This window comes from Psammomys obesus, unplaced genomic scaffold, assembly GCF_907164565.1.
Source record: "Psammomys obesus unplaced genomic scaffold, mPsaObe1.curated_primary_1811, whole genome shotgun sequence".
Taxonomy (NCBI): domain Eukaryota; kingdom Metazoa; phylum Chordata; class Mammalia; order Rodentia; family Muridae; genus Psammomys; species Psammomys obesus.
The window spans coordinates 5017328-5041516 of record NW_026596039.1 but is presented as its reverse complement, the minus strand read 5'-3'; the positions used below and the strand labels follow the sequence as shown (position 1 = coordinate 5041516).

The 24189-nt window shown below is 40.5% G+C and overlaps 1 protein-coding gene across 4 annotated transcripts in view; it reads left to right on the top strand.

The window, feature by feature from the left end:
* Arhgef12 (Rho guanine nucleotide exchange factor 12) overlaps nucleotides 1-24189 on the top strand; it is a 131350-nt gene that overhangs the window by 81690 nt on the left and 25471 nt on the right. For all 4 annotated transcript variants that reach the window (XM_055621723.1, XM_055621724.1, XM_055621722.1 and 1 more), the window contains 15 exons: nucleotides 1816-1908; nucleotides 4102-4212; nucleotides 4419-4517; nucleotides 7488-7530; nucleotides 7787-7892; nucleotides 8314-8451; nucleotides 9018-9050; nucleotides 9357-9471; nucleotides 10334-10439; nucleotides 11939-12151; nucleotides 17939-18071; nucleotides 18286-18321; nucleotides 18858-19012; nucleotides 20281-20427; nucleotides 21534-21619. In XM_055621723.1, the coding sequence (XP_055477698.1) occupies nucleotides 1816-1908; nucleotides 4102-4212; nucleotides 4419-4517; nucleotides 7488-7530; nucleotides 7787-7892; nucleotides 8314-8451; nucleotides 9018-9050; nucleotides 9357-9471; nucleotides 10334-10439; nucleotides 11939-12151; nucleotides 17939-18071; nucleotides 18286-18321; nucleotides 18858-19012; nucleotides 20281-20427; nucleotides 21534-21619 (1614 nt within the window). The remainder of the gene's footprint in view (nucleotides 1-1815; nucleotides 1909-4101; nucleotides 4213-4418; nucleotides 4518-7487; nucleotides 7531-7786; nucleotides 7893-8313; nucleotides 8452-9017; nucleotides 9051-9356; nucleotides 9472-10333; nucleotides 10440-11938; nucleotides 12152-17938; nucleotides 18072-18285; nucleotides 18322-18857; nucleotides 19013-20280; nucleotides 20428-21533; nucleotides 21620-24189) is intronic.

The window sequence follows — 24189 nt, the reverse complement described above, 5'->3', positions numbered from 1 at the left end:
GTGTGTCTTTGTGTGTATATCTAAGTGCATTCTTATTGCTTTGCAACTGTCAGCACTTTATATCTCCAGAATAGTTTGTTCTTCAGCTGAAATCAGATGCCATTGAATGCTCAGTCCATCTGCCCTTTTCCCATCCCTGACAGCCACCATGCTTTCTGTTTTTATGCTTGGACTGCATATTATTTGACCTGTTCACATAAACAGACTCACATAATATTTTTCCTTCTGTGACTGGATTATATCAAGTAGGATAATATCTTCAAGTTTGCCCTTGTTATAGCATGTGCCCAAATTTTGTTCCCCTTTAAGACTGATTGTCTCTTTTACTCTCTCCCTCCCCCTTGTGCATATACTAAACAATGTAATATTTAGATAGTTAGTTTTAAACACATAAGAAATTTAAACCTCATCTATGTGTATGCACGGTCATGTGCCACTGTGATACTTTAGTCCTTTTGGGTATGCATTTAGTGGTGCAATTATTGGATTTTCATATTCTTTAATAAGATTTTTTAAAATATTACTCATTTTTATTGTATGTGTGTATGATGTGGAGTTGTTTCTGTTCTTCCACCTTTCCACTCAGGTCCCTGGGCTTTGTGGCGAGTGTATTTACTTGCTGGACTCTCAGTTGCCCTGGGTTTTACATACTCTTGGTAGAATGCTTTAGCATTATGATTTTATTTGGTCTTTTAAATGTTGGATGCTTTGCCTGCATATGTGTCTGTGCACATGTGTGCAGTGATGCCAGAAGAGGACATCCATATCCCCTGGAACTGGTGTCTGCAAACTCCCATGTGGGCACTGGAACCTGAGCCCAAGCCCTCTCTAAGAGCAGAAAGGAATCATTAACTGCTGAGCCATCTCTCTAGCCCCTTGATTTTATTTTTTAATAAATGTATGTGGAGTTTTATTTTAAAAGATTTAACAGAATTTTGTGATATTATCAGCAACATTTTTAATAGTCAGAGACATCAAGTTACAAAATGAAAAATTGACCATTGTTGAAAATAAATGTCTATTGTCTCACCTAGTTTTTAAAACATTAAAAATTTGAGGTCAGAGAAAACAAAAACAATTTTTAATAAGTAGAAATAGAATAGGAATGGAATTATAGGCTGCTGGCAGACCATTGTCTAGCATGACCAAGATTCTGTGTTTTAGTCCTAGCATCACAGAAAAGAAAAAAAGATATGAGCCACTTCTATGTCCTTTTATTATAAAGTGTAAGTATGTGTGAGTTAATGAGTGAAGTATTAAAAATGATAATACTCCAGTGGAATACACCTTTAATCCCAGTATCAGGAGGCTGAGGCAGGCAGATCTCTGAGTTTGAGGCCAGCCTAGCCTACAGAATGAGTTCCAAGACAGCCAGAGCTACACGGAGAAACCCTGTCTCAAAACAAACAAACAAACAAACAAACAAACTAAAGTGAAAAGACTCCTGAAACCAAAGGTACAATGAGCAAGGAGGGTTTATTAGTCTCAAGGAAATGTTGACTCCCATCCCTTTCCCTCTTTCCTGTTCTGAGAAACAGCCAGTGCTCTGTGGACATTTGACTTTGAACATTTGAGAACAGATGCTTTGAAAATAAAGCAATAAAGACAGTAATTAAAAGGCACCCCACTGATGAAGTGAGCCATCCATTTCTTTGTCTTCCTGGCTGGCCTGGAACTCACTATATAGATGAGGCTGGCCTTAAATTTGTAATAGCCTACGTACCAGCCACCCTGCCCAGTCCCTATAGTTTGGTTTTATCCTGTCTTTGCCTTTGATTGTCAACTCATTTTTCTGTTGCTCTTCTCTGTTACTAGGACACGCAGTCGCTGGTCGGCAGTCCCTCCACCCGTGGAGCACCTCATATTATTGGGGCAGAGGATGATGATTTTGGTACTGAACATGAGCAGGTAATGGCACTTGCTTTAAAAAACTAAACTATCAACTCTCTAAGATGTCTGACTTGATAAACATTCTTTGGAAGTTGCAATAAAACTTGTTAAGGAAGCTGAATCTTAAAAACCCAGCACTTTGAGCGGGTTGCTTGTTTTTAGCTTTGAACAGTAGAAACTAACTGTAGGCTGCAGGTGTGGGCTCATTTTGTGAATACTTGAGTGTTTCACTTATTGGGGTAGGATGTTACTGAACCTGATACTTAAAAGTAAAGTTTACACTCCTAGTTACTCATTGATGGAAGGACCATGATTAGCCTAATTCTTGTCTTTTTACCCTGTGGTCTTGCTAAACTCAATGAATATTTTTAGGAATTTTTAAATTTTTTTTAGTATTAGAAAGATTTTTGAGGTGTGGCCTTATGTAGCCCAGGCTAACCTGAAACTCTCAGTGTAGCTGATAATGAACTTGAACTCCCTCATGTTTCCTTGTCTCCCAAGTGCTGGGATTACTGTTATGTACCGCCACTCTGACTTTCTAGAAGTTTTTTAACAGAAGTGTTTGGAGCCCTTAAGAGGCAAGAGGATCATGGGTTTGAAGCTAACCTGTGCTGGTTACATTGTAAGATCCTCTCTTGGTTTATTTTCAAAAACAAAAATAACAAAAAATAGTTTTATATTTTTTTAATAAAATAGTCACATTGTTTCTTAGAGAAAAGGCTTTTGTTTCATTTTTTTTTTTTTTTTCTACTTTATGTATCTCTTTCTTGTTCCTGCCTTTACTGTGTGGCTAGGACTCCTAGCAGGAGGCTGAGTCAGTTTGGAGGGACCCTTGCTTTGTAATGCCCTCTTAGGCAGAAAGTATTGAGTTCTTCGTGCTAAAGTATGTGACTGACTGACAGCTGTTTTTGTAGATAGTTCTGTTTAGGTTAAGGGTTACAACCTAAAGAAGAGTCCTAGGTTAATGGGAACTTTCTTTTTCTTTCCTTCTTTAAATCTTGACTGGGTGTTGGTTTTTGCTGAGTGACTTAGGCCGATTAGTTTTTCTGATTTACTCTCTAAACAAGAGAGATTACATTGGTTAATGTTACTGAATTAGTCTTGCATTACTAGAATGGCTCCCAACCAGTTGTGACATATCATCACTTTAAATTTTATTTAGGATTTTTTTAGTGTCTATATGACTGTGCCAGTGTGTAATTGTGTGCACACATGAACACAGTACAAATATGTAGGTCAGGGAAAACTTTTGGGGTTGGTTCTCTCTTTATAGCTTGTTTTGAGGCAGAGTCTCTTACTATTTCTGCCAGTGTGCTGCTGGTGCAATTTTGGCCAATTCTTTACTTTCTGCCTCCCATCTGGCTGTAGGAATGCTAAATTATAGATGTGTGCTACCACAGCTAGAGGTTTTTAATGTACTTATTTTTATTATATGTGTATGAGTGTTTGCCTGCTTACGTGTTTATGTACTTCATGTGTGCCTAGTGCCTGCAGAGTCCAGAAGAGGGCTCTAGAACCCCTGCAACTGGAGTTAACAGAGGAACAGAACCCAGGTTCTCTGCAAAAGCTGGGTCATCCCCAGCCCTAATACATGAATTCTTATAAAAGATGAGGAAGTCAATAAGCATTCCTATACACCCAGCACTTGGGAGACAGAGGCAGGGGTCATGAGTTTGTTAGCTTAGATTGCATAGTGATTCAGGCCACCTGAAGGTGCACAGTAAGACTAAAAAACCAAAGCTAGGTAGGAAAAACAAAACAAAATAACAAATACCAAAAAATGAAAAGAGAGACATAAACAGACAGAAACAGGAAAGGTCCAGCGATGAAACAGACCCTTCAAAGGCACCCTCCAGGAAACTTTGTCTTCAATCAAGGCCATATCCTCAGGTTCCCACCACTTCACAACTGCACCTAAGCTGTCAGCCACAAGCCTATGGAGACATTCCAGACTGAAACCATTATGGGAAGCAATGTGGAATTCTGATGGCTGTGTTTAGTTGGTCTTACAAGTATAGTTTTTTAGCTTTTCAAGACAGGGTTTCTCTGTGTAACTGTGGCTGTCCTGGAACTCACTTTGTAGACCAGATCCTCCTGCCTCTACCCCCCAAGTGTTGGGATTAAAAGGCGTGTGCCACCACCACCATCCTGCAAGTACGGTTTTAATTTATTTGTCAGCAGTTACTGATGTATAATCATTTTTTCCTCTAGATCAATGGACAGTGCAGCTGTTTCCAGAGCATTGAACTATTAAAATCTCGCCCTGCTCACTTGGCTGTTTTCTTACATCATGTAGTTTCCCAGTTTGACCCTGCAACATTGGTAATATATTTTATAGTTTACCTGATTGAGCATCCACATATTGATTCATATGCTGGAGAACTTTTCCTCTGCGAAATGAGTAGACAGACTTATTTTCTAAATGTATAAGGATAGGTATGCAGGATACATCAAATGTTATTAATTAAATTATTACCTTTTGTATTTTTTTTTTCACTGTATCTTTTCCATTTCTTTCCCCATGACAGCTCTGTTATCTCTATTCAGACCTATATAAGCAGACCAACTCCAAGGAGACTCGGCGTGTCTTCCTTGAGTTTCATCAGTTCTTCCTGGACCGATCTGCAGTAAGTCACCAAATTATTGCCAGGATCTTCCCTTAGGTGCATTCATTGACCTTGATTTTCTATCCTTTCGCCATGCCATTGAAGGGTATTGTGCTTTTGGACATCCATATTATATCTCAGTTCTTGGTTATGCTTGACTGACTTAAAATATCTCTAAATTAGTTTTGGGTATATGAATTCCTATAGTGCCTTTTAGAGAGTATATATGTATATTTGGAAATTTACATGTGCATGATTAGAATGGGAAATGAAAACGTGATGATACATATATTAGGACCTGGAGGCTAATACTTGGATAATTGAATTCTGAGTGTCTCCCTTGAACATTAGAAACACAAATTTAACTAAAAAGTGGTGGGAAAGGTTGCACACTGAAATCAGCGATAACAGCGCTTTGTTTCACCAATGGAAATTCTAAGGAAGGGGCTCAGTTGGTAGAGTGCCTGCCACACAGGCATGGAGACCCAAGTTTGATTCTGAGCATACGCATGAAAAGCCAGATCCTGGAAGGCAGAGGCAGGAAAATCCTGGGCTTTGCTGGCCGGGAAGCCTAGCCCGTTATGGAGCTCCAGGTTTGGTGAGCCAGCCTGTCGCCAGCAGTAAGGTGGAGAGTGATTGAAGAGAGTGCTCCGTTGTCCCCTGGCGTCCATCCTGAGCTTTCGTGTGTGCATGTGCACGCACCACAAGTACTGACACAAAAAATGCAACTTTTTTACTTGTCACTTTTCCCCCCCTCTAAGACAGGGTTTCTCTGTGTAGTCTTGGCTGCCCTGATCTCACTTTGTAGACTAGGCTGGCCTCGATCTCATAGAGACCCGCCTGCCTGTGCCTCCTCGAGTGCTGGGATTACAACGTGCACCATTGTGCCCAGAGCTTTTTTAACTTTTTTATTTTGTCATGAGCATTGCTAAGTAAGAGTGAATAACAGCACATAATAACTTTCTTGGATGATCTTGTTGCTTGGCCTTTTCCCTTCACCATTCTTTTGTTTGGTTGATCTTTAAAAAATTATTGTTCATTTTGTGTGTGGATGTGCACGTTTGTGTGTGCACACACATATCTGCATATACATGTGAGGCCAGAGGTCAACATCAGGTGTCTTTCCCTATTGCTTTCCACCTTACTTTTTAAATTACAATTAAAAACTTTATTTATTGGTCTCTGTGTGTGTGTGCGTGTGCGCGCGTGCCTAAGTTGTGAATGTGGTGGTCAGAGGGCTACCTGTGGGAGTCAGTTCCACGTGTGTGGGTCCCCGGGATTGAATTCAGGTTTCAGGTTTGATGACAGATACCTTGCCTGTTTGGCCATCTCCTTGGCCCTCCACATTATTTTTTTGAGACTGGGTCTCTCACTGAACCTCAGCTCAGTGATTCAGTAAGACTAGCTGATCACTGTACCCATCCTTCTGTATCTGCCTCCCGATTGCTAAAGTACAGTACTACTAGGCTGCATCCCTATCCCATGTGTACTTTTCTGCACTTGTGCTGAAGTGCTTTTCTTTTTTTTTCTGCTTCTCACATCTTTCCTTCCCTGACACAGAGTATCATATAGCCCGGGCAGGCCTTGGGGTTAAGATTCTTGTCTCTGGTTCCCAAGTTTTGGGATTGTAGACATGTATGAGCATGTCTTGCCATTTCACTCTTCTTAAAATGAACAAAGGGGCCAGAGAGATGGCTCACTCTGTGTGAACAACTTACACTTGTTGTGCAAGTGTAAGTACCTGAATTAGACGTTTGTACCCACATAAGAAGCCAGGCGTCGCTTTGCGCACTTGTAATCCCAGTACTAGGAGGGAAGTTGGAGAGACAAGGATCCCAGGGTCTTTCTAGCCAGCCAGTCTAATAGAATCAGCAAGTCACAGGTTCATTGAGAGACCCTGTTTCTAAAGACTAAGGTAGAGAGTGATACAGGAAGCTAACATTGGCCTTCACAGATGCATGGGGAAGCAGACTCACCCACACATGTGTGCACATATCACATAAACACACCAAAATAAATTATGTAAGGATCTCATAATAGTTTAACACTGACTTATTTTCTTTCTTTCTTTTTCTCAAGACAGGGTTTCTCCGTGTGTAGTCGTGGCTGTTCTAGAACATACTCTGTAGACCAGGCTGGCCTTGAACTCATAGATAGCCGCCTGCCTCTGCCTCCCTGAGTGCTAGGATTAAAGGCATGCACCATCACCGCCCAGCTAGCACATTAATTACACTGACTTATTTTCAAATTTAAAACCTGAGATCTGTATAGGAATTATTTAAATTTAGGAACTATATGACTTTAATACATAATCGGTACAAAATATGTAAGGGATACAAAATTCAGATTGTTAAGTGAAGAACATAACAGTTTGATAATGACCAAAGTCTACATACTTATGGTGAGAAACCCTGGGTAGAAAGAAGTTAATCCTAAATTGCTTGCCTTAGTTGTACAGCAGGAGCTACAGATGATTACTAGAGATTGTAGGACTTAAAAACTCACATGACACCCAGTATTTTCTCATTGGGAATATACCTTGAGATTTAAAAAATTTTCACCTAAGAAAATTACTGAAAATAGCATGGTCTTTAGGATAAGCATCTCAGATTCAGAAATGAAAGCCCTGCTTACATGAGTCAGTTTTTCATATGCAATATATACATAATTTGGGTTTTACTTGTATTATTTCAGATAATGTATGACTGATTATGGTGATGAGAGTCTCTAGCCAGTGTCAGATATTTATTTGGAGTGACACTGAATCACTTATTCTGCTGCCCAGTAAAATAACCATAGTTACTTCTTCACAGGAGAACTCTGGGAAAAGAGCTTATTTCCTTGTCTAGACAGTAGATTCGTCCAGGGCTGTGACGCTTGGATGAGTGCGGTTGGATTATAAGACACCTTTAGGAAGAACTTAGACCCGCTGTTTGGGGTATCACAGAAGTCTGCAGTGCTGTTTTAACTTTGGTTTGCATTCTGTTTCAGCACCTGAAAGTTTCTGTGCCTGAGGAAATCTCTGCGGATCTAGGTAAGTTTGAGGTACCCAGCATCCTCAAAGATGACCAACTCCATCAGAATGGAGCTGCTCTCAGTTCTGCTGTTTTTTGTTAGGTTAGTCAAGCCGCTTTAACCACATGAGTCATAGCAGAAGATGAAATTGAATTCTGACCGGAAGTGTAGTAACTTCTCTGGTTTATTAAGTTCAGTTTGTACTGTATAATGTCACCAGTGTCTGCTTGCGTGGACTATATCTCTAGATCAATTAATTCCTTTTCTGTATGCAGAAAAGAGACGACCTGAGCTTATTCCTGAGGACCTGCATCGCCATTACATTCAAACTATGCAGGAGAGAGTCCACCCTGAAGTTCAGAGACATTTGGAAGATTTTCGGTAAGTCCGGTATCAGAGAAAACTTTCTATGCTTATTCTGATTTACTTGACTTATTTTCTTTAATAGGAAAAAACTACATATGAAATATTTCACTCATCACTAGGCCGACCATATGTTTTTACCCTGTTATTAAAAGTAATGGGCACCTGATTTCAAAGGGTTGGATGAGAGCTCAGAGTCCACAGTCTCCATTCATGTCCTTTCAGGAGTCACGCTCAGTGCTGTGTTCATGTTACATGTGTTCCTTTAAGAACTGTGTCAGAAGCGTTGATCACTGCTAGAACCCTGACTGGCTTGGTCACAAGTAGGAAACATGGCATTTGCCCGTCCCTAGTAACTTGTAGGTAGGGCTGTCTACACATCTAGAGGGAGACAGTTTGTTCTCTGCTAACTGAGATTTCTTTTCCCCAACCCTTTTAGACAGAAACGTAGCATGGGACTGACCTTGGCTGAGAGTGAGCTGACTAAACTTGATGCAGAGAGAGACAAGGACCGGGGAACTCTGGAGAAGGAGCGAACGTGTGCGGAACAGATCATCACCAAAATCGAAGAAGTGCTGTAAGTCAGAACTGCATGTAGAAAGGCTGCTTTTCCACGGAGCACCCTTTGAGCAGACATAACCGGGCAGTCAGACTGTGCGCGTTGGACTGTTTGTCATAACACTTGGAAACAGAGTTTCTTCCTGATAGTCCTGCCTTTTTTAAATATGAGTGTTGGTTAATGAGTAACTCCAAAACTTGTAGTCAGTGATCAGAGCCAGGTGAGCACTTTGACTAAGCAGTGTATTAAGCAGTTCACGGGCTTTGGGAATTCTTGCGGCTGTAAAGCATGTTCAGCTAATAACATGTGAAGTGGTGTGGGTCCTCCGTGGATTAGAGTTCTTTCAGTATTTTATTCTAGATGTAGATGGGACGCCAAACATTTAGTTCTTTTCTATTGTTTCAGGTATTTGAGCTTAAATAGCAAATCTCTGATTAAATATGTGTGTTTCTTTGATCTTTTTTGATGGTGCCTTGGACTGAGCCCAGGGCCTTGTACCATGTGAGGCAAGCTCTCTGTCACTGACTTACAGATGGATCATCTCCAGATGTAGATATTTCATCTTAAAAAATGTTTATTTTTAGGATGACTGCTCAGGCTGTGGAAGAAGAAAGGAGGTAATATAATGTTCCCTACCCCCCAACTAGAGCTATTTATTCTGTCTGATCTAAATGACAACTTCTTTTAACTTCAAATGTAGACTGTAGGCTCCCTCTGGTGGCCTGTATTTTATTTGACTTGTACTCTATTGTCAGCTCCCTCTGGTGGCCTGTATTTATTTGACTAATAACTATCACATGGATAGAATAGGTTTCTGCCTTGATAAATTCCAACAATGGGGCTCTAGAAAGCACGTGATCTCTTTATTTTGACTATCCTTTGCACATCAGAACTCTGATTTTACTTAATCATTTGTCCTCCAGTTCCACAATGCAGTATGTTATTCTCATGTATATGAAACATCTGGGAGTGAAAGTAAAGGAACCTCGAAACTTGGAGCACAAACGGGGTCGCATTGGATTCCTTCCAAAGATCAAGGTAAGACTGTGGTAGTAACGGTGGGCTTCCGTGCGGCTTCTTCACATTTGGTCATGTTTCCCTTGCCTGTGTTTACTAAACCAGCACATTAGCACTAAGCCTCAGGCTAGGTCTAATGGGGTCTCTTTTATCAAGAAACTAAACATTTAGTGAGAAAGCCACACGTCTATAAGGTTATTATTAGATACTGTAAAGAGATTATATGCTTGCCATCTGCAACTTAGTGCCTTAGACTTTGCTTCAGGGTGCCTGTCGCGGTTTATAATTATTTGGTTTTATTTAATGTTTGCTAGATTGTAAAGATCTGTGAAGACCAGGACATTCCTCATTAGTATGTCCCCAATTTTTAGCATAGTGCTTTTTCATATTCTGAAAGTATTGAATGGTGAAGGAATAATGTAAAACATTCTCATGACATACATAAACTTTTGTCAACAAACTTCTAGTAAAATTGCCCTTTTATTTTCTAAGAGTAGAAAATTTTATTGAAAAGCTGTCTTGAAAGCTGAGTGCTGTAGTGCAGGCCTGCACTACCAGCACTTAGGAGTTACAAGCAGGAGGATCTAGAGTTCAAGGTCACCTTTGGCTATATAGTGGTCTTAAGCCCACTAGACTACATCAGATGCTGCATCAAACCAAATTAATAAATTAATTAGCCAATTAATTAATTAAAAAATAAGGCACCTTGAGTTTGAGATTCACATACAGTTTGCCAAGCGGCAGTGGATGCAGTGAGTTCTTCCTTTGTATTTTACTGGTTCCTCTCGCCTAGCTGTTACAATCATGTTGCTGTATTTGAAAGCAAGAACAAAATCTGCTGTTTGATGTCTTTAATCTTATCATAATTGTACCTCAAATTTAGCAAAGCATGAAGAAAGATAGAGAGGGCGAAGAAAAAGGGAAGCGAAGAGGATTCCCCAGCATTTTGGGACCCCCAAGGAGACCAAGCCGCCATGACAACAGTGCAAGTATGTTGAGGCTTGAGCCGTTGCTCCCTGCTGCATCACTCAGAAGCTGGTTGGGTCAGGATGTGTTGCTGGAGGCGGCTGCTCTAGAGCTAATGTTGGTCGTGCTCCCCTGTGCCTTGCTTCCTTCCAGTGCTGTTTTTGAACTAAGTTTGCCTGCGTTGCTATATTAATTGTTGCAGACATCTTCATCAGTGACAGTGTGCTATCACATGCGTGTCATGACTTGCAACCTCTGAATTTATGCGTGCATATTCAGGTTACATTCGCTAAATTGAAGGGAAAAAAAAGAATTTTTGGGCCAGGGAGCTAGCTTAGTTGGTAAAGTTCTTGGAAGAGACTCAAGTTCAGTATGTAGAACCTATGTTGAGAAAAAAAATAAATGCCTCATGTTAGGGAGCCAGAGACAGGTGGGTCCCTGGCCTGCTGGCCTGGCCTCCTTACCGAGTTCCAGGTGAGCCAGAAGCTTTGTCTCAGAAAAGAATTTGGACCTTGACTGAGGAATGGAAGTGGCACCAAAGTTGTCTCATTCAGAGTCGCACACGCATGAACACGCGCACATGTACACACACTCACACATGTGCACCTGCACATGCAGACACAAATATACTTGTGAACCTGTACGTGTAGACTGCACACATGTCCATACACACATACATGTGCATACACACCTGGTCGTGATTGCTCCACTATAACTTGTTTAATCTTTTTTTACTTGCTGTTTCTCATTCTCACCATACTTCTGTAGTCTGATATCCTGTCACCTCCATCTCAGAGAGAGAGCAGACCACAAGACAGGGTGACAGCAGAGGTGGAACTGTGGTACCGTAGGAAGGCAGCCAGCCTGTGCTGTGCTTCTCGTCAGAGACATTTCTGCATGGAGATGCTGGCATGCTGGGGTGGCAGTACTGTTGAACAGTGATGCTGTGTCTCCAGGCCATGCAGAGTCCTCATGCAAATTCCAGTAGCATAGGCCGGGAAGTTGTGACAGGTAGAGGAAATTTTCAGAGAAGAAGAAGATGGACTTAAAACCAGGGCTACAGAGCCATGTAAGGAATGTGTGAGGTAGCAGACGGATTGCCTGAATGGCTGAAGTTTCTGAAAGTACCCTGTGTGAACAAGAATACCAAGCAGGATGGTGATATTGTGCGTGTAAATGGAAAAGCGGAGTGGGGCTCCCTTAGCTCTCAAAGATAAAGGCTACTCCTTCGTTTTCACAGACGATAAAACTGTCTCCCAGCATTGCCTCTACCCTTACTACTGCCACTCTCCCTCAGCTCCTCATTATATTCTCTTTTCCCCTGCTCTGCTCCTCTTTTTCTTATCTACTCTCTTTCCTCCTTTATTCTTCTTTCATCTCCCACCTTTCCATCTCCCATTCTCTTTGTGTCCGTTTTTTGCTGTGTGTAATAACTGTACACACTTGTTCAGATTTTTTCATCTACCCCTTTCCCTCTAAAGCCGTTTGCATCACAGGCAACTGATCATTGCTTTGTGTTCAGTTGGCAGGGCCATGGAGATACAGAAGCTACGCCACCCTAAGCACTTATCTGCACCCTCATCTGTGAGTCCTGAGCCTCAGGACCCTGCCAAGTTACGCCAGAGTGGATTAGTCAATGAGGGGACAGACACTGGATACCTGCCTGCCAGTTCCATGTCCTCTGCCACTTCGGGGGCTGTTCTTTTCCAAGAGGGAGGGAAAGAGAATGATACAGGTGAGTCATGCTTTAGTTGAGCCTAACTTGGGGTCAAGATTTTGATATAAAGCACACTGAGCAACCAATAGAGAAATAGAGTATTTTAACTGAAACTGAATCCCAGTTTAATTTGATTTAAATATTTTGTATTTTATAGTCTGCAATGGGCATGTGCTGCGTGATAAAAACACAGAACACTCGTTGAGCTCTCGAGTGTTGGCTTGCCCGGGTGCCAGCACATGTCGGCATGCACAGATGCCGTTTGAAGCAGTTACACACAGAAAGTCACAATCAAAAATGCATGTCTGTCTTCCTGGGTGTGGTGACAAACACAGACTAGAGGCAGAAGCCGTAGGATCACAGGTTCAAGGCCAGCCAGGCATACCTAGGGAGACTGTTCATAAACAAGAGGACAACATGGGTAAAGATTGGAGATTTTTCCACTCCAGGAAGGAAAAATTAGAGGGATTGAGGAAGCTGGCTAGTTGTTATTGGCAGGTAGGTGTTGTGTTTTCTGAAGATAGTAGAGTTGGGGTTTAATAAAGACATTTAAGACAGGCTTAAGCACCAGGGATAGAGAGAAAGAGAGGCGCTAAGAGGAGGGGAGGCACCTTGAGAGCACAGACGCCTCTGGGGACAGCTACTTAGATAAGTCTCAACACTTACAGATCTTAGTATCCTCCACCACATGAGTCCCAGGGATCAAACCCCAGTTATCAGGCGTGGCAGCAAACAGACTCAGATAAATCTTGAAGAAAACTTAGAAACCTAAGATTCTTTGTTTTTGTTTGTTTTGTTCTTGTTTTTTGAGTTAATGAGAATTCAGCAGCAAGAAGAGGTCGAATATTGGGACTAGAGCTATTTCCACACGGCAGGAAAAATAAAAAAGGCCAAGTCACCTGTACTGTGTTGATGCTTACACATTGCATCGCCACTCTTCCTTGGAAACACTTGCTTACTAGAGTTAAGAGGCGAGGGAATATATAATGCTGGACTTTATTTTTCCTTTTTTGTGTGTGTGTGTGTGTAGCTTTGCCTGTCCTGGACTCACTCTGTAGACCAGGCTGACCTTGATTCCCCAGTCTCTGACTCTCAGAGTGCTGGGATCACAGGTGTACGCCATCATGCCTGGCTCAATGCCAGATGTTTTAAACAGTGATATAAAGATCGAAAAGCCACGCCTAGAGGAATAGCTTAATGGATGACAGATAAGGACTTTAAAAATACCTCTAAGATAGTATACTTGGGAATAGTAAAGAAATTGTAAAGAATAGGATCCCATAAAAAAGATATCAGAGATAAGCTTTAATTAAAGGTTAAATACGGTAGAGCAAGTATTGTTGTTAATTGTGTAAACAGTCACTCTAGGCTTGATGGCATAATACAGAAAATATTATCTCACTTTTGTGAGTGAAGAACTTCCTGGCTGCTTGGCTAGGTAGTTCAGATTTGAGGTCTCCCGTGAGAGAAAGAAGCATACTCTTCCATGCCACTCAGGTGAGGCCTAACTTAGAGCCATGTGGACTTTTGCAAGAGCTGCTTGAATGTTCCAGGACATCGCAGCTGTCTCCTCAAAGTGATCCAAAGGAAGGGACAAGGAGAAAGTTCTGCTGTCACCTCAGCAAGTTAGAAGCAAGTCACCAAATCCATCCATACTTCAGGAGAGAGAAGTTAGAGTCCATCTCTAAAGAAACATTAATAAGTTTATGAACATGTTTTGTAACCACTACAGTTGCCAGTATTTAAAGGGCCATGTGTGTGTAGACTCTCTGAAATTAATATACTCCAGTACATGTAAGAAAAGAAAACAATATCAACAACAAAACTACAAACAATACACCAGAAATCTGAAAAAAAAAAAAATAGTATTTGGGGAATCACGAGAGAGATCCATCTCTTACTCAGCGTCAGCAGAGAGGATGGAGAAGAGGAAGAGAAAGTAGGAAAGGTTTCCAGCATCAGAATAACAGTATGTTTACATAGACAGGGCAAGGAGAATCAACCACTGTTATGTGTTACTTGATAGATGAGGATTGTGTTGTATCACTTGTAACACTGAATAGAAAAGAATATGGTTTTCACCTCTCTGCAAGAAAATGGCTTTTACTTTTAGTTGTGTATCCTAAATTATCTGTCAGATAGGAAGAATGAGTAAGGACATTTTCAGGCATGTGATAATCTAAAGTTATCTAACCAAAAGTCCTCACACCTTGAACATTGTTTGAGGCTGTACTTCTTCAAGACGAGAGAAAAGTTAAGTAAGTCATGGGATACAGGAAACAGCAGCAGAAGAGCCACAAGGCATGATGGTATCACACACGCCAAAGAACCATGCCTCCAGATTGGAGCACAGCGAGTCAGGAACAAGAAAAGAGATTTGGGGCCCAGGAAGATGGTTTTATAGTCAAGTGCCCATTGTAAGAGCATAAGGACAGAGTTCATTGCCTCTGGCAGCCATACAGAAGCTGGGTATAGTGGGACACATCTCTAGCATGGTGATGGTGGGGACATAGGTGTTCCTTAGAGCTCACTAGCCAGCCAGCCTAGCCAGTAAGGTAAACCCTGTCTCAAAAACATAAGGTGGAGGACTATCAAGACATCCTATGCTGTTCTACATAGAAACACACTCTCTCACACACACTACACACAAAAAAAAAGGGAAAAGAGGACTTTTAAGCAGTTGGTAATATGAGGTAGCAGAAGAAAAAAAAAATGAGACTTCATAAAATAATACTTTACTAATAGAGGAAAGGATTTAAGTATATAAAGAAAAACACCTGTTTAAGAAAGTAAGTCATGGGGCTAGAGAGATGGCTCAGAGATTAAGAGCACTGGCTGTTCTTATAAAGGTCCTGAGTTCAATTCCCAGCAACCACATGGTTGCTCACAACCATCTATAGTAAGATCTTCTGCCCTCTTCTGTCATGCAGGTATACATGCAGACAGAATACTATATAAATAATTTTTATATGCAAATATATGCTTTTTAAAAAACTTTTCCCAGCATTTAAAATTTTTTTTAAATTTATTACAATTTATTCACTTTGTATCCCAGCTGTAGCCTCTTCCCTCCTCCCTTCCCAGTCCTGCCTTCCTTTCCTCTCCTCCCCTAGTCCACTGATAGGGGAGGTGCTCCTGCCCTTTTATCTGACCATAGCCTATCATCTCTCATCAGGACTGTCTGCATTGTCTTCCTCTATGGCCTGGTAATGCTGCTCCCCCTCCAGGGTGAGGTGGGCAAAGAGCCAGCCACTGAGTTCATGTCAGAGACATGTTTCCCTTACTAGGGAACTCATTTGGAGACTGAGCTGCCATGGGCTACATCTGTGCAGGGTTTTTAGGTTATCTCCATGCATGGTCCTGGGTTGGAGTATCAGTCTCAGAAAAGACCCTGGGCCTAGATCTTTTGGTCCTGTTGCTCTCCTTGTGGAGCTCCTGTCCCCTCCAGGTTTTTCTATCTCCCCCTTCTTTCATAAGATTCCTTGCGCTTTGCCCAAAGTTTGACTATGAGTCTCAGCATCTGCTTCAATACCCTGCTGGTCTTTCAGAGGCCCTCTGTGGTAGGCTTCTGTCCTCTTCCCTGTTTTCTCCATCTTCCAATGTCTGTCCCGTTTGCCTTTCTGAATGAGGATTGAGCATCTTACCCAAGGTCCTCCTTCTTGCTTAGCTTCTTTAGTTTAGTATGAAGCTCCTATATTATATGTCTAATATCCACTTCTAAGTGAATATATACCATGTGTATCTTTCTGCTCCTGGAATACCTCACTCAGGATAATCTTTTCTAGTTCCCACCATTTGCCTGCAAATTTCATGATTTTCTTGTTTTTAATTGCTGAATAGTATTCCATTGTGTAACTGTACCACAATTTCTGTATCCATTCCTCAATTGAGGGACATCTGGGTTGTTTCCAGATTCTGGCTGTTAACGAATAAAGCTGCTATGAACATGTTTGAGCAAATGTCCTTGTTGTATACTTGAGCATATTTTGGATATATGTTTGTAGTCGTGGCTGAGTGGTTAAGGCCATGGTCTAGAAATCCATTGGGGTTTCCACACGCAGGTTCGTATCCTGCCGACTATGGGTGTTTTCTTTGGCACTATACTGTTGCAGCTTAGGAGTTGAGGGATGGTATTCTAACTAATAATAATAATGATGATGATGATGATGATGATGATGATGATGATGATGATGAAGGTCAGTCATTCTTGAAACGTGAAGCAAGCCGGATGCTGTGCACACGCGTCTACTCAGAAACTGGGACGTGGGTTGCAAGTTGCAGGCCACTCAATAAGAAATGAGGGCTGCTAGCATGCACTCAGCAGGGAAGGTGCCTGCCATCAAGCCTGACCCCCTGAGCTTGATCCCTGGACCCCACATGGTTGCATAAGAGAGGCAGCTTCTGCAAGTTGTCTACTGACTTGCACATGCTCACACACAAACACATGCTTGTGTGTGTGTGTGCACACACACATACACAGACACAAAACAAGTATAAAAAATGTTTTTAATTAAGAAAGAAAAAAGGAAACAAGTGGCCTGATCATGAAAAGCAGCTGATGGAGTGTGAGACTTGAGAATAGTAAGCATTGTGTTTTAAGTGGCCAACTTGTTGCATAATTGGTGGCAGTAGGAAAGAAAATATTCCAACCAGCATGCTGCCTTCTTAACCCGAGGAACAGTATGCATATGTGCTGCAGGATGTATTTGACCATATGTATATCACCATAGGAATGAAAACACACTGGATTGGTGTTCGGACATTTAGAATCATCCTACTAGGCAAAGTACAAAATAGATATTCCATTGTGTCCACAGATCAGAAGTGTCAGGAAGCATTTTAGAAGGAAGTATATGGGAATTAAATCCCTTGCCTGACACGGAAGAGAGTTAACATTCTCCTTAAGGTAGTAAACTGGATGTATATTTGGATTTCTGTAATGCCTCATAACCCAATTTTAATAACATAACTATCAAACATTGGGAGGGGCAGAAAATGAAGGCAGGAGGTATAAATGAGCAGACTCCCCGAGAAAGAGATACAGGTGACAAACCAAGAGAAAATGTTATTTGGAATTGGTCCACTCTAACGGCTCCTGTTAGAAAAGACAGGGTGAGGCAGGAGGCTGCTTCTCATTTCAGTGTTCCCAGCTGACATGGCACCTTGCCTTGTCTTTTTTTAAAATTAATTTTCATAATTTCATTTATGCCTATCTAGCATACTGACCACTCTCACTTCCTGCCTCTCTCCTGCCTGCCTCCCCTCCCCACATCTCTTCTGTTGGAGTTAAAGGGTCTCAGCAGAGGCAATACATAGGAGAATGATTCCACCTCTCCCAGAATCTACCGATAGGAAGTCATTCAGGGGAAAAAGGCACCTGTGGAATTTAGGGAACATGCAGAAGTTGGGACTCTACTTCATTCAGGGATCACACTCAGGTTGTCATGCTGTGGGCAAGTACTTTTACTGCTCTACCACCTCATCAGCTCTTCTGCTGCTCTTTTAGAGGATACTTTAAAAATGATTTTTCTGCCAGGTATGGTGGTATATGCTTTTAATCCCATCTCACAGGAGGTGGAAGCTTCAGAGCTCTATGAATTCAAGGCTTTCCAGGGCGGTTGTGTTTTAGTGCATTGAAGAGTTTTATATGTTAAAATCTTGATTCTGGCTGGCTTATTTAAGTAGAATGTGACTATGAATTAGGTTGAGGTTCTTCTGGGGATTGATTGGGTTTTTTGGTTGTTGATGTTGCTGCCTTATTTTAAACAGTTAGTGACTGACTTTTGAATTTTTTTTTTTTTTTAGGATCAAAACAAGTTGGAGAAGCATCAGCTCCTGGAGACTGCATGGACAGCACACCTCGTGTGCCCAATACTGTTTTTGACTTCACCCCTCCTTTGTTAGATCAAGTGCAGGAGGAGGAATGTGAAGTAGAGAGGTAATTCAGCTAGAGCTGAGAGCTTTGTGATTGCTTAGAATTTCCTGAATGTCTGGCATAAAATGTTTTGAAAGAAGTCTGGTTGGTAGTAAATTTTAAATCCTATTGAATTTTTTTTCTGTTAATTTATGTTAAATAACTTTTGTATCTTGGAATATGTCTTTCTTGATCTCCATTCTGCTCTCCTGTTACTTCTTATTCTCTGTTGTTTCAGGGTGACAGAACATGGAACTCCCAAACCCTTTCGAAAGTAAGTAAATCTTCAGTAGCTTTTATTTAAATTGAGCGTTTCTCCTCTAAAAGTCCTAACCTTAAAGGAAAAGAAACCCTATTAATAGTCTGTGAGTATGAGTGAAAGCTCTTCGTAAACTCAAATTATCCAAAGACTGCATACAAGTGTACATACAGTAACAAGCTGTTTGTAAGAGCGGAGAGTGCTTTAGGCCCAGTGCTGAACCAGATGCAGGCTACAGCAAATTAAGACTCATGGGGCTTCCGTGATAGCCCAGCTGGTAAAGCATTTGCCCCACAAGCATGAGAACCTCAGTTCAGCTATCCAGTACCCATAGGAAAAGCCAGGCGTGACAAGACCCTGTCAAAAAGAATAAAGTGAAGAATAGTCACGGAAGACACCTGAGGCCAGCCTCTGGCCTCCACATGCATGTGCACACATAATACATGTATCCATATACACATGAACATACACAAAAGGTTTGTGAGTCTTCCGTTGTCCACCTGAAGCCCTCAAACAGAATTTGCCATTTATTTGTTTGCTTGATTGATTAGGTTTGACAGCATCGCCTTTGGAGAAAGTCAGAGTGAGGATGAACAGTTTGAAAACGACCTAGAGACAGATCCACCCAACTGGCAGCAGCTTGTTAGTAGAGAAGTGTTATTGGGACTGAAGCCTTCTGAGATCAAAAGACAGGAAGTGATTAATGGTAAGTTTAATCAATCTGTTGTTGGCCTTATACATTTAAATTTACCAGAATGAAGCAAATTTCTCAGCCTTTGAATTGCTTTTTTTTTAATTGACCTTTTGTTTTAAAAAATGACAAAATTAAGCTATATTCTTGAGCCTTTAAACATAAACAGTACAAGAGATGAAACAGTTTGTGATATAATCTAAAAGGAAAGGGTGCTTAGCTTTCAGGATACTAAAGATCCATAGCATTATAGATGTGAAACCTGAAAACAATCAGTGGCTCACTAGCCCTGGACTACCTTGAGGTTACGTTCTAGACACAGATTATCAAGAGCAAGCTAAACTTAGGAAGAGTAGTCGAGTAACAGGTGATGAGTGACGAGAAAAAAAGTAGGATTTAGGTCCTCCAGGTAGAGGGTACAGGCCATTGTTGAGGGGGAATCAAAGCAGGAACTCAACGCAGCCAGTCAAGTGACATCTACAGAGGAGCAGAGAGTGACTGCCCCTGTGCCATCTCCGCTCTCATCTAACCTTCTGTCCTGTATAGTCCCCTCAAGGGAATGATGTTGCCCACAATGCTCTGGGTCCTACATCGTTCAACAGGACAATCCCACCCCAGATATGCCCGCAGACCAACCTGTTACAGGCATTTACTCAATTGAGACTCTTTCCCCAGGTGATTCTAAGTTGTGGCAAGTTGACATCACAGTTACCTTAACATGTACGTAACAAGTATGTGACAGGTGTGCTGTACCCTCTGCTGTCCCTATGACTTGATTTCAATAAATGTCTTAGTTTTTGAGGACAGGGAAATCTACTACAGTTGCAGAATGACTCTAGAAATTAGGTTTTATGGTTAAATAAACTAAATATTATTTCTGAAGAGTGCTTAAGGCTATCTTAGTAGAATTTGCTGTGTTCTGGTGCGGTAAATTCATATTGTAAATGGGTGAGTTTGGGGTAACTGCTAATTAACTTTCAAACGTAAAGTATTTTTGAGTGATACTTTTTATTAGTTTCATTAATCTGCTGTGTTTCATAAAATCAGTGTGATTTTTAGAAACCTGCTGTCTTTTCAAATATAAAATATTTTTGAATGATGTTTTTCATTAGTCTGTGTTTTATGAAATAGTCTGATTTTAGAGACATGCCATTCTTTCAAAATGTTAATTTATTACATAAAGCATTTGCTACCTAATAACAATGGAAGGACAATGTTTGGTCTCATGGAATGAGTCTAAATAAAGCAACGTTCTGTACCTCCTTCTCCTCTCCCCTGCCTAGAATTGTTCTACACCGAGAGAGCTCACGTCCGAACATTGAAGGTTCTCGACCAAATATTCTATCAGCGAGTGTCCAGAGAAGGAATTCTGTCACCTTCAGAACTACGCAAGATTTTTTCAAACTTGGAAGATATTCTTCAACTTCATGGTAAGAGAAATTGACTGTGATCCTGTGTCTACATTTCTAGTAGAGAAAAGACTATGATTGTGTAAAGGCACATTAGAACTAGTTGAGTGTAATTTATGCATACCTGACACTTTATGTGAACACCTCATACAAAGAGAGGTGATCAGATCTTTGACTAAATCTTTTCCCCATCATTGTATACGAAGTATTAACCTTTTGTATACAAAGTATTAGCATTGGGCTTTTCTTGTCTAAAGTTAGTACCTAAAGTGAAAAACATGAGTGGTCAAAATTAACCATAATAATGTCCTATCAAATACGGTGTGTGTATAACAAGATATAGTTATATGCACAATACATATATACATATATATGCACACTATATAGTATACATATATAAACTATATTTTATACATATATAAGCTATATATGTGTAGTATACTATATATGTGTATATATAACAATACATATAAACTATATACACACATATATGTATACATATATACTTTAAAATATATATCACATGTAATATATGCATGTAAATATATTTTATAAATAGTAAAATCAGTATTAATCCCTTGGTTAGATACTTTTCAGCAAGTTTTGTTGTTTGGTGCTTAGGACCCGTTCATGTGTCCTGCCCCAGGTGAGTCACTGGCGCTTCTGAGGGAGTATAAGATGCCCTCCTCTCTGTAAGCCACTGTTTCTCTGTGGCCCTTAGTTTTTGTGGTCAAAGGAATCATTAGTTTGTCAACCGAAGCAATGCGTTTTGTGGGCGATTCCAGATTTCAGTGGCATGCAGTGTATTGTCTACATCCAGGGTCTTTGTGAGCTTGGCTACAGAACGAGGCCTTGAGGGTAAACAAATACTTGATGCACCACACTATCACCAGTATACTAGTGCCTAAAATAGAGTTTAATGCTTTCGGACCCATGGCCAGGAAGAACTCTCAGGACCTACCTGTGTAAGCACCATGTGCAGAAAACATTAACGTAGTTTGGGAGCAGCTATGCTACTCTGAAGTTTAAAAAAAAAAAAAAAAAAAAAAAAAAAGTTAACTGCTTCTTGCTACCAGTAATTCAGATTAAAGTAAGTTTGGACTTAATCTTTTTTTTTCCTTCCTTAGTTGGGTTAAATGAGCAAATGAAAGCTGTTCGAAAGAGGAATGAGACGTCTGTTATTGATCATATTGGGGAAGATCTGCTCCTCTGGGTAAGGAAATTGAGAACTGCTATTAAACATTTTTACAGACACTTGATCAGATTCAGGGGTAAGTGATAAATGCTTCCAAACTGCAAACGCATCAATTTTGCAGAGTTAATATGTAAATAAAAAGGGCCCAGATTATTGTTTTATTGGTCAGTTTGTTCTAATTGGACTAAGTGCTTGGTCTCATTGAGATGCAGGCACACTGATTTTTGTGTTTTACAAACTAAAGAGTCATGCATTTTATTAATTCAAGTGACAAAGAAGTAATAAAGTTCTTGTGTTCAAACCTTAGATATGTACCATATAATATTAGGCAATTATAGATCATAAATGTCAGTAGTGAAAATTACTTAATCTTATTTCCAGTATAAGGAAAGAAGCCAGAGGCTATCGTAACTGTCAAATTCTTTCTGTCTGTACAGATTCATTTTATTGTACATGTATGATTGTTTTGCCATTATATATGTGTCTGTGCCACATGTATGTCTCATGCCAATAGAGGTGAAAAGAAGGCAGATCCAGTTTGGATTCCCTGGAACTGTAGTTATGGAGAATTGTGAACCATCGTGTTTGTGCTGGGAACTGATCCAGGTCCACTGTGTTCGTAACCACTCAGCCATTTCTCCAGCCCCTGATAGTCAATTTATATTAAACAAAACTGTGTAGAGTTCTGGGGAAAGTGTCAACCAAGGCACATGACTTCTGCTTTCATAGAACTTATGATGGGAAAACTGTGGCGTTTTGATTGTTTTGTTTTAGGCAGGATCTCAGTCCTGGCTGGGCTGGAACGGTTTTTATTTTATTTTTTTAAATAATGTCTTACTATGTCACTCCAGTTGATCTGGAACTCACCCAGATCTGCCTCTCTCTGTTTCCATGTGCTGAATTAAAGTTGTGCCATACCATGCCTGGCCATTGATTTAACCTTTTGGAAGTAGCTACTTTTGTGAATAAAGATAGTATGTGTGGCTTACAATTTTAATAGAACTCAAATAACAACACTTTAATTATGCCCACAGAAATTTCCTACCTCATACTTATTACTTAGGAAATATATTTGAAAATGATTGACAAGTCAAAGAATCAACGAAGGTGGCCTTACTGCTGTCATTGGTGCAGTTATCACATAGCATCTAGTAAGCTGAGAGTGGGTCTCATGTAACTGCTTGTTCAGAACTCAAGCAAGACATTTTAATCCACTCCCACCGTGATTTTGATTCAGGTTCCAAAACATTTCCTCTCCTAGGTCACTCTGGCATTATTGTTTTCAAAAGATGTAACCCCACTGAGGAATTGAGCTTGCTCTTTCGTTTATCCTGTGATACTGTGACTCATGTTGGTTTTGATTTCAGTATAGCAATGAAAGGTAAAATACATGTCCATGGCTGAATGGTACATTGTTTAACTTGAAGCAAAAAGTTTAGAATCTTAGAAAAATCCACATTTCCTTTTTAAAATATGACAGTGAGACATCAGTTTCTCATATCAAACTTCAAAGTTGTATAGACTTAAGATACTGCACCTTGATTCTCAGGCAGATTCATTTAAGACTTTTATAGACGTCTTAGGGATTGTTATTAAGGCACAAAATAATATTTGGTTATGTGGTAAAATAGACCCATCAGCACAGTGGGAACCCAAATATTTCTTTTAGAACACAAACTGAAACGTGATTTTTTGGTTTTGTTGTTTTTCAGTGCTAAGGATAGAACCAGAGATTTACATATGCTAGGCTAGCATTGTCCCACCTTCCATCCCAAGAAGCATATTACTAACCAATATTGTATTTAAAAATGGAGGGAAAACAGGATTAGTAAATCAATCTGATTTATTATCCATTGCATATCAAGGGTTGATTGAGGGGAAAGTACTTACCATAAAAACTAAAAGTGAAAGCATCAATTGGTCTTTATATTTGCATATAATATTCCTAGTTTTTGGTCTACTTCCTTTTTTTGGTGCTTGCCTTTGTGGTTAGGGCTTGTGCTGTAGCTCTGAGGTCTGCCTTTATCTCCTCCCCTTGTATATTATAATTGTGGGGAGGCATGCTCCTGTCATAGCCCATGTGTGGGGTCAGAGGGCAGCTGCGCTGTGGGAGCTGACTCTCCTTCAGGTGGTTTCTTCAGCTAAAACTCAGGTGTCAAGCCTGCATGGCAAGCACTTTGAGCTGTCTTACTAGCCACTCTCTCCTATTTTTGTTTTGTTTTAATGTTGAGAGTTTTAGACATGAGTACTGTATTTGCATTGTTTCTCTCTTTTTTTTATTTTTTTTATTAATTACACTTTATTCATTTTGTATCCCCCCGTAAGCCCCTCCCGATCCCACCCTCCCCAAGTCCACTGATAGGGGACTCCTTTCCTTTCTGATCTTAGTCTATCAGTTCTTGTCAAAAGTGGCTGCATTGTCCTCTTCTGTGGCCTGGTAGGGCTGCTCCCCCCTCAGGGGGAGGTGATCAAAGAGCAGGCCAATCAGATTATGTCAGAGGCAGTCCCTCTTCCCATTACTATGTAACCCACTTGGACATTGAACTGCCATGGGCTACATCTGTGCAGGGGTTCTAGGTTATCTCCAT